Genomic DNA, 20,708 nt, shown 5'->3' with positions numbered 1-20,708 from the left:
CTAGGTTAATGGCCTCGAGGAGTTGCCTAGATGTTTCCAAAACTCCTAAGACCGTGCAAATTGAATGGAAACTCGTTGGAGAACAGACACCCGAGTCGGAGCTCCGAGTTGCTTCAAGTTGGACACTCAAAACTCATCCATTTAGTGATAGGTTGGTACGGATAGGTTCGTGAGGATGAGAGGATCTCGATGGTGGTGGTTTTAGGCTCGATTTATGGAGTTTGATGATAGTCCTTGGAGTTGCAGAGAAAAGAGAGTTACGGGTGTTAGATAAAAAGAGAAGGAGTAGATGAGAAAGAGAATGAGACAGCTTCTGATTGGGCAAAGAGAGGAGAGAGAGGTTTTCTGATTGGGTGAAAAGAGAAGATGTCTTATTGGAGGAGAGATTTGAGGAGAACAACTAATTGGTTGGTGAGAAAAAGCAAGGCACGGGTCAGATTTTTAAAGAGAAAAATGATAGGGTTTTGTACAGTGGAAATCACATGAAATCTAACGTGCCTTGTCAAAAATAGTGGTCACTAAATAATTAACACGCATGTGTACAAAATCTACCCGTTGTTAACTCACCTTAACTAGGCGTACCTTTTTCATTACAAGTCCAATTCAGGTCTAATTCGAGTTCACACGACCGTGACAATGAGTACTATTTAATTACAATAACGAGAAAAATAATTAAAAGTCGAATAATTACATCCATGTCAGATTCCACTTTTTCGAAAAATGACATAAACGTCAATTTACATACCTAGGGAGAAAATTACATAGAAAATTAGGGATGGATCGTCACAATTAAACAGATGTTGAGGTGAGGAGGAATCATTTGAGACCAACCTCGAGGCTGGCTGTCGTCGAAATCATCGAGAAACACGTTGAAAAACTTGAACTCTATATCAAGGTTGTCGTTCACAACTAAATTTATAAACATTCACATAATCATGAGACATCATCACATTATTTAAATTCTTCAAGATAATGGGCTCATGTAATCATCAACTCACACTTTTAACAATGAAACAGTCCTTACAAAATTAGAGGCTTGAAAATTAAATATATAAAATTCAAAAGGAATCAAAACTATTAAATATTTCGACTTTTCTTGACAACTATTTAGCAAAGGATCAAACATTCATTCCATGAAACAAATTTTGAGAACAAGAAAAGAACTAAATTTAGGTTCAATAGAGGTGACAGTTGCTTACCCAGAAACCCAAACCAAATCCCCCAAAGTTCACGCACAAAAACCCTAGAAATAACTAGAATAAACACTTCACTAGAATCATTCACAAAGCTACAACTTTGATCATCGTCACCAATCTCCATCGCCTTCGAAAGCCAAAACCCTTTTAAATTCGCAACCTGGGGACCAAAACCCAGAAAGAAAATCTCAAGGAACCGAAAAAAATTTAAACTTTTTGGAAAAAAAAAAAATGGTGTTTTTTTCTTTCTAGAAGATAAAAACAAAGAAAAAAGAGGACTGGTGGTAGCAGTGGTTTGGAAATCAAACATATTTCAACTCCAACATAATTAGAAAACCAAATTCGCTTACCTTCAGTAAAGCAGGTTTTGGAAACTTCGGGGAGTTCGGTGGTGAGTCCATTGGTATGGGAAGATTCATGTATGTTAGATTTAGATGAAGTGGTGGTGGCGATGGTCTAGGTGAAGTGGTGGAGAAGCTAGGCAATGTTTTTACGTTCAATGACTTAAGGAGCCAAGGATGGCTCACATACCTAGAGAAATCAACATGTATCCAAGGCTATAAGTTTGCGAATAACTAAACGGATGGGAGTGAGATGCAAACTGGAAACAAATCTGATGATGTTGCTTATTTTGGTGATATAAGATCTGAAGAGAAATCTAGTAGGCCTTTCTCCCCATCTAATTCAAGCATTGGCAGTGATGACCAGGAAGCTGTTTTAAGATGGAGTGATGATATTTCTCATTTGGGAGATAAGAGAAGTGGAGAACAATCTATCTAGTCTTCCTCTCATCCTCATTCAAGAAATTTTAGTAATGATCATAATTTTAAACTTATTCAACATATTATTTCAAAATTGTTTTATTACTTATGTTTTAATTAATAATCATTTAATGTAGACATCTAATTTCTTCTATTTCTTAGGAAAGATCATCTATAAGTTTGCGAATAACTAAAATATCTATACATTTTCTGCAAAATTTAGGTTAACATTCTTGACAAATTCATGGAATATGATATTATCAAAATTAAAAACCAAGAAAAATAAAATTCTTACCATTTCATCAACCAATATAAGACCGCCAAATGTATTATCCTTTCCTATAATTTTAGGTCTCCAAATTCTTCCTGTCAATATGTTTACATAGTTTTCTTCCTGTTTGTAAGGTTACTAACTCATACCGTGTACAAAAACTAATCACATAAGATATGACTTGAAAATATAATAATATTTAGATGAAAGTCACACGCCTACTTAAACACATAAAGCGTCAAACACATTAACATGCAAAAAATTTAGGGAAAGAACAGCAACACAAATAATCTTCAGAGAACACATCAAATACAGATAATGTTAACCAAAGACTGCAAACTAACATGTTCCACCTAAAAAGGATCCCATAGTCTTCTTCCTCCCATTATGTTCACTAACTCATATCGTGTGTGGTACAAACACGACTAATCGCATAAGATATGACTTGAAAATATAATAATATTCGGATAAAAAGCAACCAGGTTCCGATCACAGTTATATGCCAAACAAAACATCATTCAAGAGCACAGCAATTTGCCAGCCTACAGCCCATCTCGTTGTTCCAAAATATATGGAAAAAAATCAATACCAATTCAATTCAAATGCTAGAATTCAAATAATGTTTTAAAATATTATAATTTTGTTTTAACTTAATCAATTAGTTTAGTTTCAATGACCTCCTCAACATTTTGGAAAGGCAAGAATTTTGCCTATAGAGCCATTATCTGTCTACAAAAGCTCTACCTCAAGTGGGCAAACTCACAAAATAATATGAAAATTACCCATACCCATACACCCTTCCAAAATCCTAGTAATCGATATAAATTTCGCTTACCTTCAGTCGAGAGGAATTTGTAAAATGTGGTGATGGATGAAGTGGTGGTGGCGGCTGTGTGGGTTTTGGATGAGCAACAACGATATGGGTTTTTGGGTTTTTGGATTCGAACCGCAGCAAGAAGGAAAACGTGTGGGGACGTGTCGATTCAGACTGGAGCAAGAACGACGCGGTGGAGGAGGAAAGCTGCGAGCTCACCACGTGTAAAAATGGGCCTTTTAGTCTTTTAACTATACAACCATAAAAAAAGCGAAGGAAAAGAACGTATGAAGAGGGGCAATTCTGCCAGTTCACTATGCTTAAGAACAGTGAACCTCCTTAATTGGGTTTTAGTATCTATAGAATTTGTATCAGTATACTAAACAAAATTAAACTTGTTTACTTCTGTATAGTTCCTAATTAAAAATTAAAAATGAAATGATTATGATGAGCTTATTGATAATTTTAATTTTCTTTTTAAATGCATCTTGTGCTTAACGATACTTTTATAATAAAGTAAAAAAGACAATTCGTAGTAAAAATTTCAAATGTCATTTCCAGTTACTATGTTGTGGAAATAAAAAGTTTCCGTTGCTTATGCAACATGTTTACCGCTATTATAGCATTCCAATCTTGTAGTATAATGCTTTGTATAAATCTGATAATATGTGATGTTGCATTATCGAACCAGAACGTCACGTGATAGTATATCATCTAGTAAACTAATAAGATAAATAAAGGGAATTTTAACGAAAAACCTCCAATACTGTTCACTTTAATGAAAAACCATATTTTTACACTAAAAAAACAATCATGATACCATTCACTTTACCTTTTATTTTATCTTTGTCGTTAAAACTCAAAGTTCTTAAATTTTTTTTTATTAATTTTCCTATAAATAAATGATCCCTTATTTAAAAAGTAAATAGGGACCACTTGCTCAAAATGGGTCTCCCTCAGCCATTCGAGAAATTCTGGCCGGACCAGTTGACCATACGGCTCCCACACACAAAAACATCTCTACCCCATGAGCTCCTTGATTTTTCCACACAACCCCGACCCCACTGTACCCCACCCTCCCTCGCACAAAGCAAAAGGGCCCACCATCAACGGTGTCCGCACCCAAAACCTTCACCAGCCATATGCCATTGTGGTCCACCCAAAAGTGGTGTGGGCCATCACCAAAGATGAGAAAATAAATAGTTGGACCCACCAACTCTATCTAGAGAGGCCCAACCCCAGCGGTACTTCGCTGGTCCTTGTCCATAAGTGCGTGTGCAGTAGGCCCACCGTGTTAGAAAACTAGAGGCGTATGCGGTGAGGTCCCATCTTTAATCCTTCGTATCCCGGGCGAGGATTCTCTCTGAATCTTCATGCATTTATTTTAATTGTTTATCATGTATCGTATATTTAATTTTCATTAAGTACTATTTGTATTTAATTTTAAATAAAAAATTTAAAATAATTTCTAATCGCATAAAATGAACTGATCTCTGAAATCCTCATAAAAAGAATTCAAATAGAATCATATTCCTCATATCCCACCCATAAAAAGGCAAAGCTTCCCCCAGGGACCCAAACCAATGGACAAAATTTTTGTTTCCAAATTTGGTTACGAGCCCTCCACCACAATGGTATAGATGAGTGTTGCACTTACACTACCATGTGAGTTCGAACCTTATTGACTCTTTAATCTAACAAATCTATCATTTAACCAAAAAAAAAAAAATATCTCATAACAGTTAGTTTTGTCAATTACTTTGTCAAATTGAGAATTATTTTTGTCCATTTATGTTTGGGCCACACACCTAAGATGTAAGAATGAGGTTGTAGCACGTTAACTTGCCACTTGAAATTGGTAACCCATTAATAAACAGCAGTTGTCACTACTAATTTCAACTGTCTTATCTTAAGTATCCATTATTATTTTCACCTTTTTGTCTAGAACGAGGCAACTGGAGACCGAGAGATGATTAATATGTGTAATTGATAAATTAGAGGCCTATACACTCCTATTTGTAGGTACAATTCCCCTCATAAATGGTCCAAAACAGTCATCAAAATTCCATTTTAAATGGTCTTGTGATATTTTTCTTCACTTGTACGTGAGAGGTCTAAGGTTTATTTGTCGCCAAAAAGCGACTTTGAACCACATTATTATTAGCCTATTATGAGGCTTAGCCTACTCCCCGCCCCCTTTAGTGTAGATAATGTCGTTTGTTAAAAAAAATGTGACATGTTTGAAAAGTAGTGGTAAGTTGCTTTGAGGCCATTAGGTGAAGGAAACATTGGCTAAATTAAGATTATTTGAGCAGCATACATTGAGCATTTAACAATTAAAGAGCGAAAGCTTGTACATTTGCTCTCCTTTTCTTCGTTGGATCTTTGGGTTCTTGGATTTGGATGACGGAATAGGAATCTCTAAGTTCACAAGATAGGGAACTTCTAATTTCTCCACACCAAGGAGAGATGTGAAGAGAAGATGAGTGGCCTTGGATGGAGATTGATGCTAGTGAGTCTCCTCATAGGGGGCCGACTTTGTAGAGAGAAAATTAGGAGAAATGTTTCCTAATTCCTCCTAACAAAACCTAAGTGAGGCTTAGGTTATAACTCCCTTTTTATAGTCCCTTGAAATTGAATGACTTGGAAGAACCTAACCCTCTCTCTCTATAGCCGGCCTTGTAGTTTCATTGGGCCTTTGGGGGTCCTTTAAGTTTTAAGATGTCATACAACTTATGTGATATTTGGTCACGGAGTTTATTATTTATTTATTTATTGTTTTAAGAAAAGTGTATTGAGGAGCGTTTTGGTTATTTTATATTTCATTTTGGTGTTTTGACGTGCGTTTAGAGTAGATGAATAGACATTGATTTCACAAGAGTATGGGCATAAATGGCGTCTAAAACGGAGTTAGAACAAATAAGTTAGAAGCATTTTAACTTGAAGGGTATTTTGGTTTTTTTCCAAATGATATAAATAGCAAGGAGGCCCATAATCTCATAAAAATCCAACTTTATGGAAATGGAAAGTTTCATCCCAGACTAGACCAGGTTAAGGAGGTCGGGTCAACCCCAACTGTTCATGACCCAATAGTTTGACTATACGTAAATTCTCCATCCGATCGCCATTATGGGTGATATTGGTGTCCGCTGACAGCTATCAACGATCCCTTTTGTTCTTCTTACTTAGTTTCACCCAATTTTAGGGTAGACAATAAAATTTAGCTCGAAAGTCCCTAATACTCTAAAACCTGGATTTTAAGATGGTCATTTCCGGCAACCATCTTGGTGGAGCACCACCTGAGTTTTGTATCCCTTCCTCGATCCCAAGAGTAAAATCCGACTAAAATCACTTACATCGGACCTCCGACGATGATACAGCGCGGCTCAAAAATTTTGGGCACCATTACTTGAAAAAACAAATGCCGGATCTGAAATTATATTCACATTTTGTTTGTCTAATTTATGTTAACATGAAATGCATCGCTCTGAATTGAGAGAGTTGGGTCCATACATTACTGAATTATTGCCCTCCTTTCCCGAGCAACAACTTTATTGGCATCGCTTGTTAAATGGCGGAGAAAATTCTCATTCATCCACCTAACGGCATATTCTTTTCAATGTTTTGACTTGTCCAAGTTGATATTATTTTAATTTTAGATAGATGATTAAGGTAGATGATGTCACGATGCATGTAAGAGGTGATGAAGTAATTAGAGTGGATACAAAAGTTTACAGGAAAGAAAAGCTTGAAAAATAGTTCTTACTTTTTTGAAAATTAATTTTTAAAAGGACAAAACTTGTGTTTTCATTTCCCTAGTCCCTTTCAATTATATTGGACATATAATGTTATTGTTTTCAAGATCATCGATTTGTACTATACATTAAAATGATCATTGATATTGATTTTTATCAAATTTTTCTAAAAATGATGTCAAGAAAAGCAAATGGTTATTGTGTTAAAATTTGTACGGTTAATTAGATTAAAATACAATTACAGACGTGATGACATTTGTACAGTTAAAATACAATCACAGTTACAAGCACTAGGTATTCTTTAGCATTACGATGCGAATCAAATATAGAGGATGAAACATAATAGTCTGGTGTATTTAGCTATGCCAATAGTTGCACACAAGGGACTTTGAATCTATACCAATCCCGGTCAATTACTATTCTAACCCTTTAAACTTGAGAAAGACGAACTTATGCATCATCATAGAGTTTGAGTAGGAAACCCAATTCATCAGAACCGTCCCAATTTGGTTGTTCTTAATGCATATTATTTCCAAAGAATAGACTCCCGATCTCCCTCGTGAATTTTCACTTAATTTTCGATCCTAAACTTTTCAATTGGAAAATCAAGAACTTAAACTAATTTTTTTGTCAATCTCCCCTATCTTTAGTTTTCTATAGACTCAATCCAAATTAACATTGAGAGATTATATTCATATACCCCAAATTACTTCTACTCTTTTAATTTTTTAATATTTTCTGCACACCACTAACACTTGATAGAAAAATATTAAAAAAATAAAATTGTATGGGAGAAGTAACTTGGGCGTGTGAATATAATTTCCTATTAACATTAACTTTTGTCACGTGCATACCATGTGACTCTCCTTTGAGAATAAAAGGGTCACTTCACTAGACCTTCAATTAACAACCCATCCCGAATTTTACAAATTTCGGAATGAGGGTAAATTGGTAATTTTATGTGTGGAGATATTTTTCATGTTTGTCTTTTTGGGCTTGCCAGTAGGGCCCACCCCTTTGTTTTGGTCTTCCGGCCTTCTCTCCTTCTTCCCTCTCCTCGTCACTCTCTGTCTTTCATCTTCACTATCTCTCTCTTTCTTTCTCTCACTTTCATCTCTATGTAACTCTCCATTTCTTCAAACTCACACATGACACCACCTCCACCATCACTAGCCTCGTCGCTCTGGCAAACCCCATCATCCTTAGGACCTCCCTGTCGCGACCACCAAGGCTCCTCCTTCTCTTTCCCTCTCACGGTATAGTGTCACTGTCACTGTTCAAAATGTTCTCCGGCGAACTCTCACCAATATCGACATGGGTAAGCTTCAGAAACACTCTAAACCTTCTCATTTTGTCCCCATAGTTTGTTTTTGATCGTGCTTGTGTGTTATGGATGTCGAAGCATCGCAAAAATAGCTCAGGGATACTTCCCCAAATTCCGGCAAGAACCCGAGCCTTTCAGACCATTTTTCGATCAACTCCGGTCACGGTTGGCCAGGGGATAGGTATAATATTCTTCCTTGTTCCTTAGGCTTCAATTTGGTATATTGAATGACTAGTTTTAGTTAAGATTTGAGGATGAACAGAGCTTTGCAAGCTCCGGCTTTCTTCTTCATGGAGATTTGCCGACCCACAGCTTGAAAACGGGTCAACCCGACCCTCAACCCAAAACATTGTTCTGACCCGACTCAAATCCGAATGGAATATTCTTTGAAATATTCCGTTAGGAAATATTCCTAGAATATTCCGTTAGGGAAATTCCCTGGAATATTTGACTTATATGAAATTTTTCCGGGACCCTTTCTAGACTAATTTCGACATCTTGATCCCAAATCCGCATTCCATTTTCCCAAATTCAATCGTTTTAGTAGAGTTTTACTAATTGGTCCTTTTATGTGCTTAGATGCGTTTGTTAGGGATGACCCCGTCCTCTCTAGTTTGAGCGGCTTTTTGGTGACAGAGTATTTGTGAGTGGACCCCTTCTAAAATGCATGATTTTATTGCTAGAAATGCATACATGAAAATCATGATTTTATAACTACGTTTTATTAAACGTTTATGAGTTATCGGATTTACGCTTTATAAAATGTCATGCTTTATCATATTTACATTTACTTAAATATGTATGAATATGGTTTTATGATATGATGTTTGAGCTATTGAGCTCTGATGAGATATATTTTGGAAAGATTATGTTCATGATTTTTTGTGCTTACTTAGTGGATATTCATATATATATATGTGTGTGTGTGTGTGTGTGTGTGTGCACCTTCAGGTGGGCGATGTAGTGCCTTTGGGCGGAAGATATATGTGCCTTCGGGCGAGCGATGTAGTGCCTTCAGGTAGAAGATATATGTGCCTTCGGGCGAACGATGTAGTGCCTTCAGGCGGAAGATATATGTGCCTTCAAGCGGGCGATGTAGTGCCTTCGGGCAAAAGATATATTAATGCTTTCAAGTGGTCGATGTAGTGCCTTCGGGCGATTGTGATAGCACTACAAAGCACACTATATACGATATATGTTTTAATCCAACGTTTTATGGCATGCTAGGGTTTTGGAAAAACCTATTATTTATTATGCTATATGAGTTTTTAAAACTGGGGGTTAGTACGTTTGGAGTAGTTGATTTTAGTATTACTTATATATAAACTTGGTCCACTCATGCTTTGTCTTGCGCCCCCTTCAGGACTTAGAATCCAAGCGTACAATATCAGCATCAGGGCACTCCTGCATTGGTATGTTCGAGTCCTCTCGATGTAGGACCCCTTCCTTTGTTCGTACCTTTTCATAATATTCCTTGTACAGTATTCCTGATTAGTTGTATGCTCTGAACACGTTCCCACATTTGCATATTCATTATAGTTAAGTTTACGTGTTTTATCTTACATTCGTTCTTTCTTCATATTTTTATGTGCATGTTAATATGGCTTCGTCATCCTCGAGTGTCGACCAACACGTGCTTACCCTGGTGTTTGGAGGATATGAGGGTTGGGTGTGTCATTCAAACATAAAAGCTATAAAATCACATAGATTTGCATAGGCTAACATACTATAAATCTGGGGTTTTCAATTATTTTAAAGAACAAAGCGACATAACTATCCTCACATGCATATACTTCCATTTAATAGAAATTGGATTGAATGAATGAAAAACTAACAGCAGGGTGAAATTGGCCAAAAAAATGAGCTTAAGTTCTTAATTTTACAATGAAAAATTTTAGGGAGAATAAAAAAGTTAAGTAAAAGTTCAGAGATGAAATTGGCAACTTACTCTACTTCCAAACAAATAAAAATTGAGTAACTTTTAGACCATCTTCAACTCTTTGATGAAAACCTAAAATTTTTAACTCAGAAACAATTTTTTTCCTCCAACCCTTATGGGTTAAATTTTTAGCCTGAAATTATTAAATAATGAATTAAAATTTTTTTTTCTTAAAGTAATTTAAAAAAAAAATTATGTTGACTATCCTAATTTAATTTTATAAACATTTTAACTTACAAATATTTAGATTCCGATAAATATTAAAAAATCACTAAACCAGCACCATAAAACTCGTGGAACACTACGAAAGAGTATGAAACACATAAAATAATTTTTTTTAATTACTTTAGCCATTAGATTTAAATTTGGACCATTAGATTTTTATTTTTATTTTTTTTTTTACTGTTGTATTTGATCAAATTAGATTTTAGTCGTTGGATTCAATGAATTTATAAATATAAAACTAAAAAACATACACATATAAAATGAGCTAGCCCCATTAACCCAGGGGAATTTTGGGCTAAATTTGTCCCATAAATTAGTTTTGGGTTTTAACTCATATTTGCCCCAAATGTTAGAGCAAGTTAGAATAAATTTAAAACCTAAAATTTGAGTTTTATTCCAAGAGTTAGAGTAGTTTTTAAGAGTGCATTTTTCATTGAGACCCATCAAACACCTTGACTCAACCCGAACAGATAGGACAAGGATCCTCTCTGGATTCTCTTTGTGAGGATTCAAGGGATCAATCAATCGGGTCTGTTCATTGTACATCGTGCGGTAAGTTTTCATTAGGTACTGTTTAAATTTAATTTTAAATTTTAAATTTTAAATAATTTATAACCGTACAATATACAATGAACAACCATGATTAATTGATCCCTTAGATCCTTGTAAAGAGAATCTGAAGAGGATCCTATTCCTAACAGATAAACCCTACTAAATGGTCCCACCACTACTCATCACAAGGGTGGCTCCCACATATCGGTGCTGGAAAGGAGAAGAAACCGTAGATTATTTCTCAAATATTTTCTTTCATATTTATTTATAATCAAATTAATCTAATCAATCCACTAATATAAATACCGGAGAATATCCCCCCAAACCTGTTGGTTTAAGCACATTGAGAAAACTCTTCGTCTTCAAGCTTTTCCCTCCACTCTTTGTCCTGCCCCCACAGTTTTTCTTTCTGCAACTTCAAATCTCTGATTCTACCTGCTGGGACACGCCGAGTTTGCTTCTTCTCAACTGGGTTCCCTTGATTTTTTTCTGCAAACATGGACATGATTCAAGAAGAACAGCCACATGAGCGAGACCGAGACCAGGACGAAGACGCCTCAGCAGCCGATCTCGGAATCGACGGCGGAGGAGAATCCGACCCAGAAGACCCCGCCGACCCCTCTCGGGCTCTCGCGCTGCCGCCTAAGCAGGAGCAAGACGTACCTATGACGGTGGCGGTGCACGCGCCGAGGAGAGCGTCGACCAAGGACCGACACACGAAGGTTGAGGGGCGGGGACGGAGGATCCGAATGCCTGCCACGTGCGCGGCTCGGATCTTCCAGCTGACCCGGGAGCTCGGGCACAAGTCCGATGGGGACACAATACAGTGGCTTCTGGAGCACGCCGAGCCGGCTATCATCGCCGCCACAGGCACCGGAACGGTGCCGGCGATTGCTATATCCGTGAACGGGTCGCTTAAAATCCCCACTGATGTGAGACCCGGGGACGACCCTCCCGACCAGAAAAAACGCAAGCGCAACTCCAACAGCGAGTACGTGGACTTAAACGACGGCGTCTCAGTGTCGGCGGGTTTAGCCCCTTTAACAACGGAAGGACGACGACAACCACCACCACCACAACCACCGACTTCAGCTGTACAAGCGGTGGGGCCTCAAGGCATGGTCCCCATGTGGGCCATACCGTCAAACACCGTCGTTCCGGGAGCTTTCTTCATGGTCCCCTCGACGACCCAGCCTCACATATTTACGTTTCCAACCACTCTCCCCGCCGCTCCTTTCATCAACATCTCGGCCAGACCCATATCCTCCTTCGTTGGTCCCAGTTCGGCGGCTCCAGCCACCGCAACGAGCAGTGGCGGCGGCACTCAGACGCTGAGAGACTTCTCGCTGGAAATTTACGAGAAAAAGGAGCTACAATTCATGTCTGGCTCTTCAAATCACTGACGGCGGAGCAAAACCCAGAAACCTATCGTCCGCGGTTTCGGATTTTGGCGGCGAAGGGCGCTGGGTTTTGCCTTTGGGTGGGAAAGGGGAAGCACGTGATCACGTGAGGAGAGGGTTTTAAGGCGATGCACGTGTGAAGTGGGGTTGGATTAGGCGGAGGTGGGGACCACAATTGTGGACCGTGTAACGGCGTAGGAGGTGGGTGAGAGTAGGGGTTTGTATGGTGTAATCTGCGCGGGTCCTACTCCATCTCACTGTCCATGTGATGGTGGGAGCGGGGCCCAAGTTCAAAAGCACCATTACCAAGGCGGCCTTCGCGTGGAGTGGTCCCAGCGGAAGGGTTGGATGGGTCCGTGGGGTAAGTTGACACGTGTCTGATGGGTAGGTGCCCCGTTGTTGTGGGGGTCCGCTTAGTGTTTTTACCTATTTCCCTTGTTATTTTATTTATTGTAATAAAATAATGGTTTAGGGTTTGTGGTTGTGGTTGTGATTGTGGTTGTGCACAAATGGAAAGGTGACGGTGATGAGGGGATGAAGATGGGCGCATTAGATGCAAAAACCCCAACTTGGTGAAGAGAAATGTAAATGTAGCGTACGGCATTATTCAGTGTTTGACCTAATTTTAACTTTCCCACTTGTGTACTTTCTTTTATGTTTTTGTGCATATTTTTCTCAATCCTTGACTATCATTCAAAGTTTTTATAATTTGGCTTTATTTAAGGACATTCTTAGCAGCGTTTGAATCTTTCTCGATTATGTCTTGATAGGATTATGTCTTGATAGGGCGTTAGAGTGTGTACTCTTGTGGGGTGGGGGGGGGGGGAGGAAGCGGCGACGTTGAGCGATCGAAATTAAGGGAGTGTATTCAAGTAAGGGTTTAAAGGATCTTAAAAGAGTTTACAAATCTACGTCTTCAATCAAGAGTTCAATTTTTTTTTTTTTTTTTGACAATTCAATCAAGAGATCAATTGAATATATGAAAATCCATGAGTACTGAATCACGATTTTAGAAGAGTTTATAAAATTGCATAGCAATACGAGTGCATTCATTTCAAATTTTAATGTATTTCATAAAACTCCATGCGAATTCAATTAGGAAATGATATTCAAGTATTTTAAAGATGAAGGATTTTAATGGATTTAGAGTGATTTTATAGTGTTTTTTAGGTTTTAGGAAATCAAGCATCTCCCCCCTATGATTTCTAATGATTTTACCTAAAATTCACAAGGAGTATATGAAACTCCATTAAACACTATGGATTTGTAAGTCTTTTATGTTGCAGTCCTAATAGTTTAGAAATATGATTATGTAAATCTTATTTATCTTGGAATATCTTTATGGGATTTTACCATACATTTTCTTTAGATATTATTATATTAGATTTGTAATACTATTGGGGTAAATAAATAAATAAAAGCGCAATGAGGTGAGAAAACACACTTAAAAATTCACTCAATTCTCTCTATGCTTGTCATACCCTCTCTCTATACTTATGCAATCAAATAGGTCTACAACATTTACAATATTTTAAAAACTTAAAGCTATACAATTTTTCAGTTGTTAGTTAAAAAGGTAAAAGCAAAAACTAAGTGTTATCAAACGGTTCCTGGTAAAAGTTAAAATTAGCCAATTAAAAATGTAAAGTTTGGTTCCCAAGGGAAGAAGTTTGATTCTATTAATCAAAGTTCTAAAAGATGTTAAGTGATAATCGAGTAGGTGCTTAATGCCTAGGCGTCTAGGCAAGGGTTTAAATTGGAGTCTAGGAGATTTTTTTTTTTTTTTTTTTTTTTTTTAATTTTAACATAACGAATATCGTTATTTTGCTAAAAAACCGTACTATATTGCCAACAAAATTTAAAAAAGTCAATAGGAACAAAGACTCCTAACAAGCAACACCAAAGACTCTTTTGGGGTCTTAAATCCCAGCAGCCACTCTTTTGCCTTCTATTATTCAAAATGACCAAACCCATCCATTCACTACAAAATTAATTCTGGAAGCAGATTTAACATTTCAAGCCTCTGCCATGCTATTTTATCAGCCTCAACATAAACAGTGTTTGAAATTTGACACTCTTATTCATCAGAAAACACCTCTAATTCGTATAGACAATACAAAAGTCCGTCATACAAAGTTTATAACCTTAATACCTAATTAGGCCTTCCGGGTAGTTTCTATCACGACGCAGTGCTTGCAGATGGCTTCAACTTCTTCGGTGGTGGGTTTCCTCCAGAGAGGACGACATATGAATAGAAGCATAACATTGCAGTACTAATGGCAGCATAAAAGCCTGTTGGAAATACTTTCTTCGTCATAGCGTACGTCTGTAAGTTCTTCCACAGGAGGGCTACCGCCAAAGCTGCTTGTCCTAGAATGAACGGTAAACTGGACTTTCCCTGCCTCCATATCTTTAAGCTAATGGTGCTAAGGGCTAGCAAAGCCCCACCAAACAGGACACCAGTGCTCAACGTGGCAGGATTTCTGGAAAAGATAAATCCAATAAGTCCACCACCTAGAACAATCCCCCCAAATGGAATCCCGAAACAGAAATCATGAATCTTGGCCGCTCTTTTTGGTTGAGCGACATGTTCGTCATCTAAAATGGGATCCGACTTTGCTTTTGGTGCATCGCTTGTGTAACTCAAACTATTCTTGGCCTTGGAACCCCCTTCAATGCTCATGACAATAAGCGACAAAGACCTGGGACGAGCAGTGGTTGGGCAAAGGAGTGAACGTCTTGAGAGGCGGAGCTGACGATTCATGGCAGAGAAGCATGAAAGCTGCGAAGTCGTCACTGCTGCAATTGTGCTCATGTTGTTTGATCTGTAATACAAAATTAAAGTTAATGAAGTCTCCTGCATAATTAATCAAATATTTAAAGAAATCACAAGGATTTCATCCAGAACTGTTATTTTTTTCTGTGGCTGCATCTAAATTTATGAAATTAGTTTTATCTAATGGATATGAATCTCATATGTGAGGATGCATCATGTATGAAAGAGTTAAATTACATTCATTTAACCACCAGAATAATCAAACTGAAAGCTATAATTGATGTAGTGCATGAAAGAGAAATTCATTGAGCTCTCATAATTAAGTGGCTAATTTATATTTTAGTAATTTGTATTTTTGTAAGTTGTGCTTTAATTATGTATTTGGGTTGGGACTTGATTATCATTTATGAAGTTTTTGAGGACTAGGAAGTTGGGTTAGCATTTAATTAAGCAGTTGGCTAGACCTTTTAAAATGCTAGAATTCTGGAGGTTGAGGGGATGTATTTGAATGAATTTATGAACAGAACTTGGCTCTTCATCTTACTCTCCTTCTCTAGTTGTGCTAGTGTTTGATTCTCTGCCCTTTAACAATCCCCTATCAATAATCCTAACCCCTTTCCCTTTTAAAGCGAGTTAAAAGAAAAACCGAAGCTGTCATCGTTACTCATACTATCATCCAATGGATTTTTTTTTTTTTTTTTTGTACAAGTGACATTCTACCTTAAATTATTTAAACTGTGGGTAGAGGGATTCGAACTCGGGTGTTTAGGGAGGGGGGAGCACATCTACTCCAACCAATATGGTTACGACCACATCTGCGTGGAATTTTTTTTTTATTTTTTGAACAAAATATATTATCTACACCAAAACGGAGGAGGAAATAGCTAAACCTCACAATAGGCTAACAATAATGTGGTTTAAATTCTCTTTTGGAGAGAATCGAACCTAAAACCTCTCACTTACACGTGAAGATAGTTGGCTCGTCTGCGTGTATTTTAATGTCGAGCAAAAACCTCTGAAAGGGCATGAAACCTAGCTTATATCAAATAGAAATCTACTTGTATTAAACTGACTATGATTTGAATCACAAATGAAGAAATTCTTTCAAAAAGTTCTCTCAAAAAGCCACTGGATTACGAATAATTTATCGTAGCCTCTAACAGAAAGGATTCAATCGTAACAACAATTATAATAATCCCAGAAATGAAATTAAACCTCCCGATCTCTAAATCCCACGCACCGAATCACTAGTAATTTGCACATCAAAATCCATGGCTTAATCCCCAAATTCTAAAGCATGAAAAATGTCAAATTTATATGGAAATTGAAGCTGTACCTGCAGATCGGCAGCAGCAAACGGAATACAACAGCAGCTACCTGAGAGTGAGGGAGAGAGAGAGAGCTGAGAGATGAGTGAGGGAACCGCGAAGGATCTGGAATTGCTGCCGACTTGAATAAACAACGACAGATGGAATGGGCCTGTGAGCGAGGGCCGATGCTGCTACTGGAGAAAATAGTAATATTTGGACACCAAAATTTGTTTTTTTTGTCTGCCTAATTACAAAAATACCCTTCATCGTTTTTGTTGTTGCTGTTGTTGTAGAGGCAAAGCACACCAAATGCCCTGAGGCGTGCATTGGCTGCCCAATCGAACGCTCTGAGGCACGCTTTGGTTGCCCAGGTCGCACCCCATCAAGTCTAGGCGAGTTTTTCGCCAATATCCATAAAATGAAGGCAATTTTCTTCCTACCCCGCCTTCAAAGCCATCTAGATATGCCTTGGGGTGAGTTTTTTAAAACACTAATTTTTTTTTTTTTATTATTTTCGATAGAAAAATGACTTTCGCACACTTGTTCTCTTTTCATACACCCATTTCTATGTGTCTTTGATGTATTCATTCCAAAAAGCTAGAAATAAACAGAGTTCTAAAGTTATGTGGAAATCGCATCCATTTTTCTTTTCCAATATAGTGTTTTCTAGAGTATTATTATTAGCATGTCAAAAATTATAGTCTTATAGTTTGATTGGTTAAAACTTGTAATTCGATTAGTTAAGAGCATTCAACATTAAATGGCATTTGCTTCTCTTACAATATATTAAGCATGAGTCACAAACGCGTACAAAATACAGGAGACACAATTCCGATATATCAGTCACAAATACGTATATATTCGAGGAAAGCACATATAAACAAAGACAAAACAGAAGCCCCTGTGCGACCCAAAATCTGGAAGAGGAAGATTTACTATCATATCATTAAACTGGGAAGGGATTAAGAGGAACAAGTAAACATCACTCAACTCAACTTTTCAGTTCTTCCCGATTTCCTGTGTGAAAGTTTAACGAAAATAATGTATACGATGTTTAACTATACCAATCAAGAAAGAGAATCGAAAACGTAAGTACAAATAGGAAAAGCAAAAGAAAGGTCCTGCTGCTGCTATTCCGCTCGATTGCTTTGGAGATCTCTTTGTTGCCGAGCTCTACGTTCTTTGTTGCTTCAACTGCCTGTTCAACAGAAGATAATTATCAGCAGCTATTGGAACATTTATTTATCCGTTTATAAAAGAATACTGACAATTCAAAGCAAATAGTGGGACAAAACAACAACCGACGACCATGGACCAACATATATCTTATATCCACCCACCTGATCGTATAGTTGCTCTATTTGGTGGGCTTGTTGCAAAACATGTGTGGACATAAGGTGATTCAGCGCAGACATTTCCACCATCTTAGTTTCAGTTTCCTGAACCGCATCTAGAAGGCTAGTCAGCTCTACCTGCGCGTACCAAGAGCAGCACTAAGCAACTTTATGCAATAGAGGGTTTCTAAATAATGAAATAGCCAAGTCTAAAGAATAGACAGACAGCTAAGTATTAGAATACCTGAAGGGCACGTGTTTCATCATCCAAGAGTTGTTGTTGCACTGTTAGAGGCTCGGGTTGAAATTCATTAGGTTCCCTGAGCTCCAAATTGTCAGAGTTTGAGGTATCTGTGGATGCTGAAGTCTTAATCCGCTTAGGTTTTCTTCTTGGTGTTGCTTTGTTAATGGAATCTTGGAAGCGTATGGCCCTTAGCTGATCAAACCGTGACGTGACTGAATGGAGTCTCTCGCTTAAAATCAAAACCTGCAGTTTCAGAATATGCATTGGATAATTAAATAAGCAAACATGCCATTCATTCCTTGCAAATATGTCTACACTGAGGAATATGGAATCTTAATTAACTCGATTGAACATTAACAATCACCCAATAATCTGGTAATATAATTTAGCTCAAGAAAGAACTATTAAAAGTTACACAACTTCCCATATCAAACACGACCAGGGAGGACATGGTTTCTCCTTTGAGAGTGCAAAGGCTTATTGGGGCATAAAAATATAATATCACTAGGTATCCTTGGTATAAACTGGTAAAGAATCATACCACACCATGTTTGTGTGCTATAGTATCAGCGTTAGAGTAGTCAGTCCTAATGCCAAGCCAGCCCTTTGAGTTTGCCTCGTCATCATTAATGCTATTTTTTAGAACATCAATTTGTTCTTGGCATGCTTTAATAAAAGCACTAACCTGCATATCATGACAAATTGAAAAAAGTAAGCACACTGCAAAACCATATAGCTTCATTCAAGACACAAGAAGCAGAAAAGTACAAAAAAAAAATGTAGATCACAAGCAATTTACGAGACATTGTTCTTATACAGATATCAAGCAAATACTGAATACGTTGGATTTACGCATGCACATTGAAACAAGCTCAGCGTTACAGAATCTACAACTCATTCTTACATATACAATTACAAATACCCGCATTAAACATCAAATTGAATAGCATATATGAAATCAGAGTTTGGTAACATCAACTGCTCAGTAACTTTGTAAAGTAGGAATGCATAATTTAACACTTTTGCATCTAAACAAAAGGGACAATTCTGAAGAGTTGTCTAATAAATCATTTTGTCAGCACAAACAACAATAATAATTAGTAAGATGAGATTTTTAGAGTTCCTTCATCCAAAGACTACCCAATAGAGCTGTGGGAGCCTGAAATCTTCCACAGCGACATAACTTAGTTTAAAAAAAAAAAAACAATAAGCAAAGATTTGTCAACTGATAACTTACTTCATGCTCAATGCTATCCCTCTCCTGTTCAGTGGTGCGATGCAGATCCACATAATCCTTTCGATGTTTCAACATAAACTGTTCTAGAGCTCCAATGCTTTCGAGCTAACCCAATTAATCAAGGGAAATGATCTAAAACACAATCAGATAAAAGATTTTGGAAAAGAAGAAGCAGAGTGGCAAATGCGTAAATACCGTCTTGAGGGCAGCTCTGGTGAAAGGCGACCGCTGCCGGGGTGCATGGATGATGAATTTCGCCAGAATCGCTGCCAATTTGGACTGTAAAGTTTCAGATGAAAGTCTTTAATTCACAAGAAAAATCATATATTTGTAAACATTGGAGAGATAAATGGAATTAATCTACGAACCTCGTTGTAACCCATTGAGATAGCAGATTGGCGCACAGCATCTTTGAAATCTTCCATCCTATCCCTGACTTTGGACATTCTTTACAATCCAAACCCTAACCCTTAATTTCACCAATTCCCAGTTTCTTCTTCTTCAGGGATAGAAAGAAAATTTCAACCAAAATACGAAAATATAAGAAATTAGAACAATTAATAACTTAATTTCAATGGGAAATCCAAAGAATTTGGAGAAATGCTAGAGTTTGGGAATGGAGAAACCCTAATTGAACTGAAATTGTAGGTTCTGTGAAGTGGTCGCTGCTGCCATTGTGCCTACACAACTACTCAGGTATAAACCCTGTAGGTTGATCTCCTCCCTCTCCAAGTGATCGTTTATCTTTCCTTGTCAAATTCCTTTCCTTTACTCTAATTTACCAATTGATAAGAATTATCCTATCACATTCATAACAACAATTCTAAGAATCCCAGAAATTGAAATCAAAGCTGCCAATCTATAAATACCAGGAACCAAATCACCAGAAATTTGCAATAATTACAATAATTCAATAATATTTCCATGGTTTGATACCCAAATAATTCCAGAAATCATGAAAAAAGGGGAAATCCAACGGCAGTTACCTGAAGATTGAGAGAGAGAGAGAGAGAGAGCTGAGAGATGAGTTGAGAGAACTGTGGAGGATCTGGAGTTGGTGTAGCAGCCTTACCCCTCACAGATCAAAGCTGAGAATTTTGAGAAGATGGTTCTACTTGGATCCCAAAGTACTCTTTCTTTATTACCAGAATTACAATTCTATCCTTCATTGTCTTTTTTTTTTTTTTTTTTTTTTAACTGAAATTTTAACGAAAAACTTCCAGTACTGTTTTATTTTAACGAAAAATCATATTTTTACACTAAAAACTCAATCTTGGTACTATTCACTTTACCTTTTATTTTGTCCTTATCGTTAAAACTCAAAGTTTTTAAACCATTTTCATTAGTTTTCCTTTTTTTTTTTACCTTTCTTTTTTTATAATTTTTAAAATTTTTTTTTTTTTAGGAAATAATTTGTGCTTTTGCAAGTGAAGGAATAATACAATTGATTAGAAGTTTTTTACTTATAAATACAAACATAGGTGGGCATTGCCAAGGTCGCCTTGCTTCTAAAACCGATAACTCAGCAAAATAATATTAAGGCTTAATTGGATTAATAGTTCTTGTGATG

General features: G+C 37.2%; 3 protein-coding genes and 2 long non-coding RNA genes across 13 annotated transcripts; 2 read left to right on the top strand and 3 right to left on the bottom strand.

Annotated features, from left to right (window-relative positions):
- Nucleotides 1-914: 914 nt before the first annotated feature.
- Nucleotides 915-3,197, bottom strand: LOC137746484 (uncharacterized). 3 transcript variants are annotated; one of them, XR_015955903.1, is made up of 3 exons: nt 2,253-3,192; nt 1,547-1,727; nt 915-1,356 (listed from the first exon to the last, which is right to left on the bottom strand). It is a non-coding gene; the product is annotated as an uncharacterized LOC137746484 (long non-coding RNA). The 3 variants fall into 3 exon arrangements; XR_011069858.2 differs by lacking the exon at nt 1,547-1,727 and having other exon boundaries at nt 2,253-3,197; XR_015955902.1 differs by lacking the exon at nt 2,253-3,192 and having other exon boundaries at nt 1,547-2,245.
- Nucleotides 3,198-7,880: 4,683 nt separating this feature from the next.
- LOC148698641 (uncharacterized) lies at nt 7,881-9,683 on the top strand. The gene is made up of 2 exons (XR_015955900.1): nt 7,881-8,115; nt 8,200-9,683. It is a non-coding gene; the product is annotated as an uncharacterized LOC148698641 (long non-coding RNA).
- A 1,308-nt stretch (nt 9,684-10,991) lies between these two features.
- Nucleotides 10,992-12,870, top strand: LOC137748301 (transcription factor TCP9). The gene has a single exon (XM_068488434.2). The coding sequence runs from the start codon at nt 11,335-11,337 to the stop codon at nt 12,238-12,240; it is 906 nt and encodes a 301-aa protein (XP_068344535.2). The 5' UTR covers nt 10,992-11,334; the 3' UTR covers nt 12,241-12,870.
- Nucleotides 12,871-14,144: 1,274 nt separating this feature from the next.
- Nucleotides 14,145-16,519, bottom strand: LOC137747498 (protein FATTY ACID EXPORT 1, chloroplastic). The gene is made up of 2 exons (XM_068487620.2): nt 16,350-16,519; nt 14,145-15,062 (listed from the first exon to the last, which is right to left on the bottom strand). Exon 2 carries the CDS (start codon nt 15,050-15,052, stop codon nt 14,417-14,419), a length of 636 nt encoding a protein of 211 aa, XP_068343721.2. The 5' UTR covers nt 15,053-15,062; nt 16,350-16,519; the 3' UTR covers nt 14,145-14,416.
- Nucleotides 16,520-17,241: 722 nt separating this feature from the next.
- On the bottom strand, nt 17,242-20,262 carry SYP81 (syntaxin of plants 81). 7 transcript variants are annotated; one of them, XM_068488266.2, is made up of 9 exons: nt 20,125-20,262; nt 19,765-19,938; nt 19,507-19,637; nt 19,334-19,417; nt 19,139-19,243; nt 18,443-18,586; nt 17,902-18,144; nt 17,664-17,795; nt 17,242-17,521 (listed from the first exon to the last, which is right to left on the bottom strand). In XM_068488266.2, the coding sequence occupies exons 3-9, from the start codon at nt 19,582-19,584 to the stop codon at nt 17,378-17,380; spliced, it is 930 nt and encodes a 309-aa protein (XP_068344367.2). In that variant the 5' UTR covers nt 19,585-19,637; nt 19,765-19,938; nt 20,125-20,262; the 3' UTR covers nt 17,242-17,377. The 7 variants fall into 7 exon arrangements, with proteins under 7 accessions (XP_068344367.2, XP_088540780.1, XP_068344366.2 ...); XM_088684654.1 differs by having other exon boundaries at nt 19,334-19,404; nt 20,125-20,241; XM_068488265.2 differs by having other exon boundaries at nt 19,507-19,938.
- Between the last annotated feature and the right edge of the window lie 446 nt (nt 20,263-20,708).

This window comes from Pyrus communis, chromosome 2 (genome assembly GCF_041283825.1).
Source record: "Pyrus communis isolate YQ-2024b chromosome 2, ASM4128382v1, whole genome shotgun sequence".
Lineage (NCBI taxonomy): Eukaryota > Viridiplantae > Streptophyta > Magnoliopsida > Rosales > Rosaceae > Pyrus > Pyrus communis.
The sequence above is the reverse complement of the archived record's forward strand: the minus strand, read 5'-3'. Positions and strand labels throughout refer to the sequence as shown.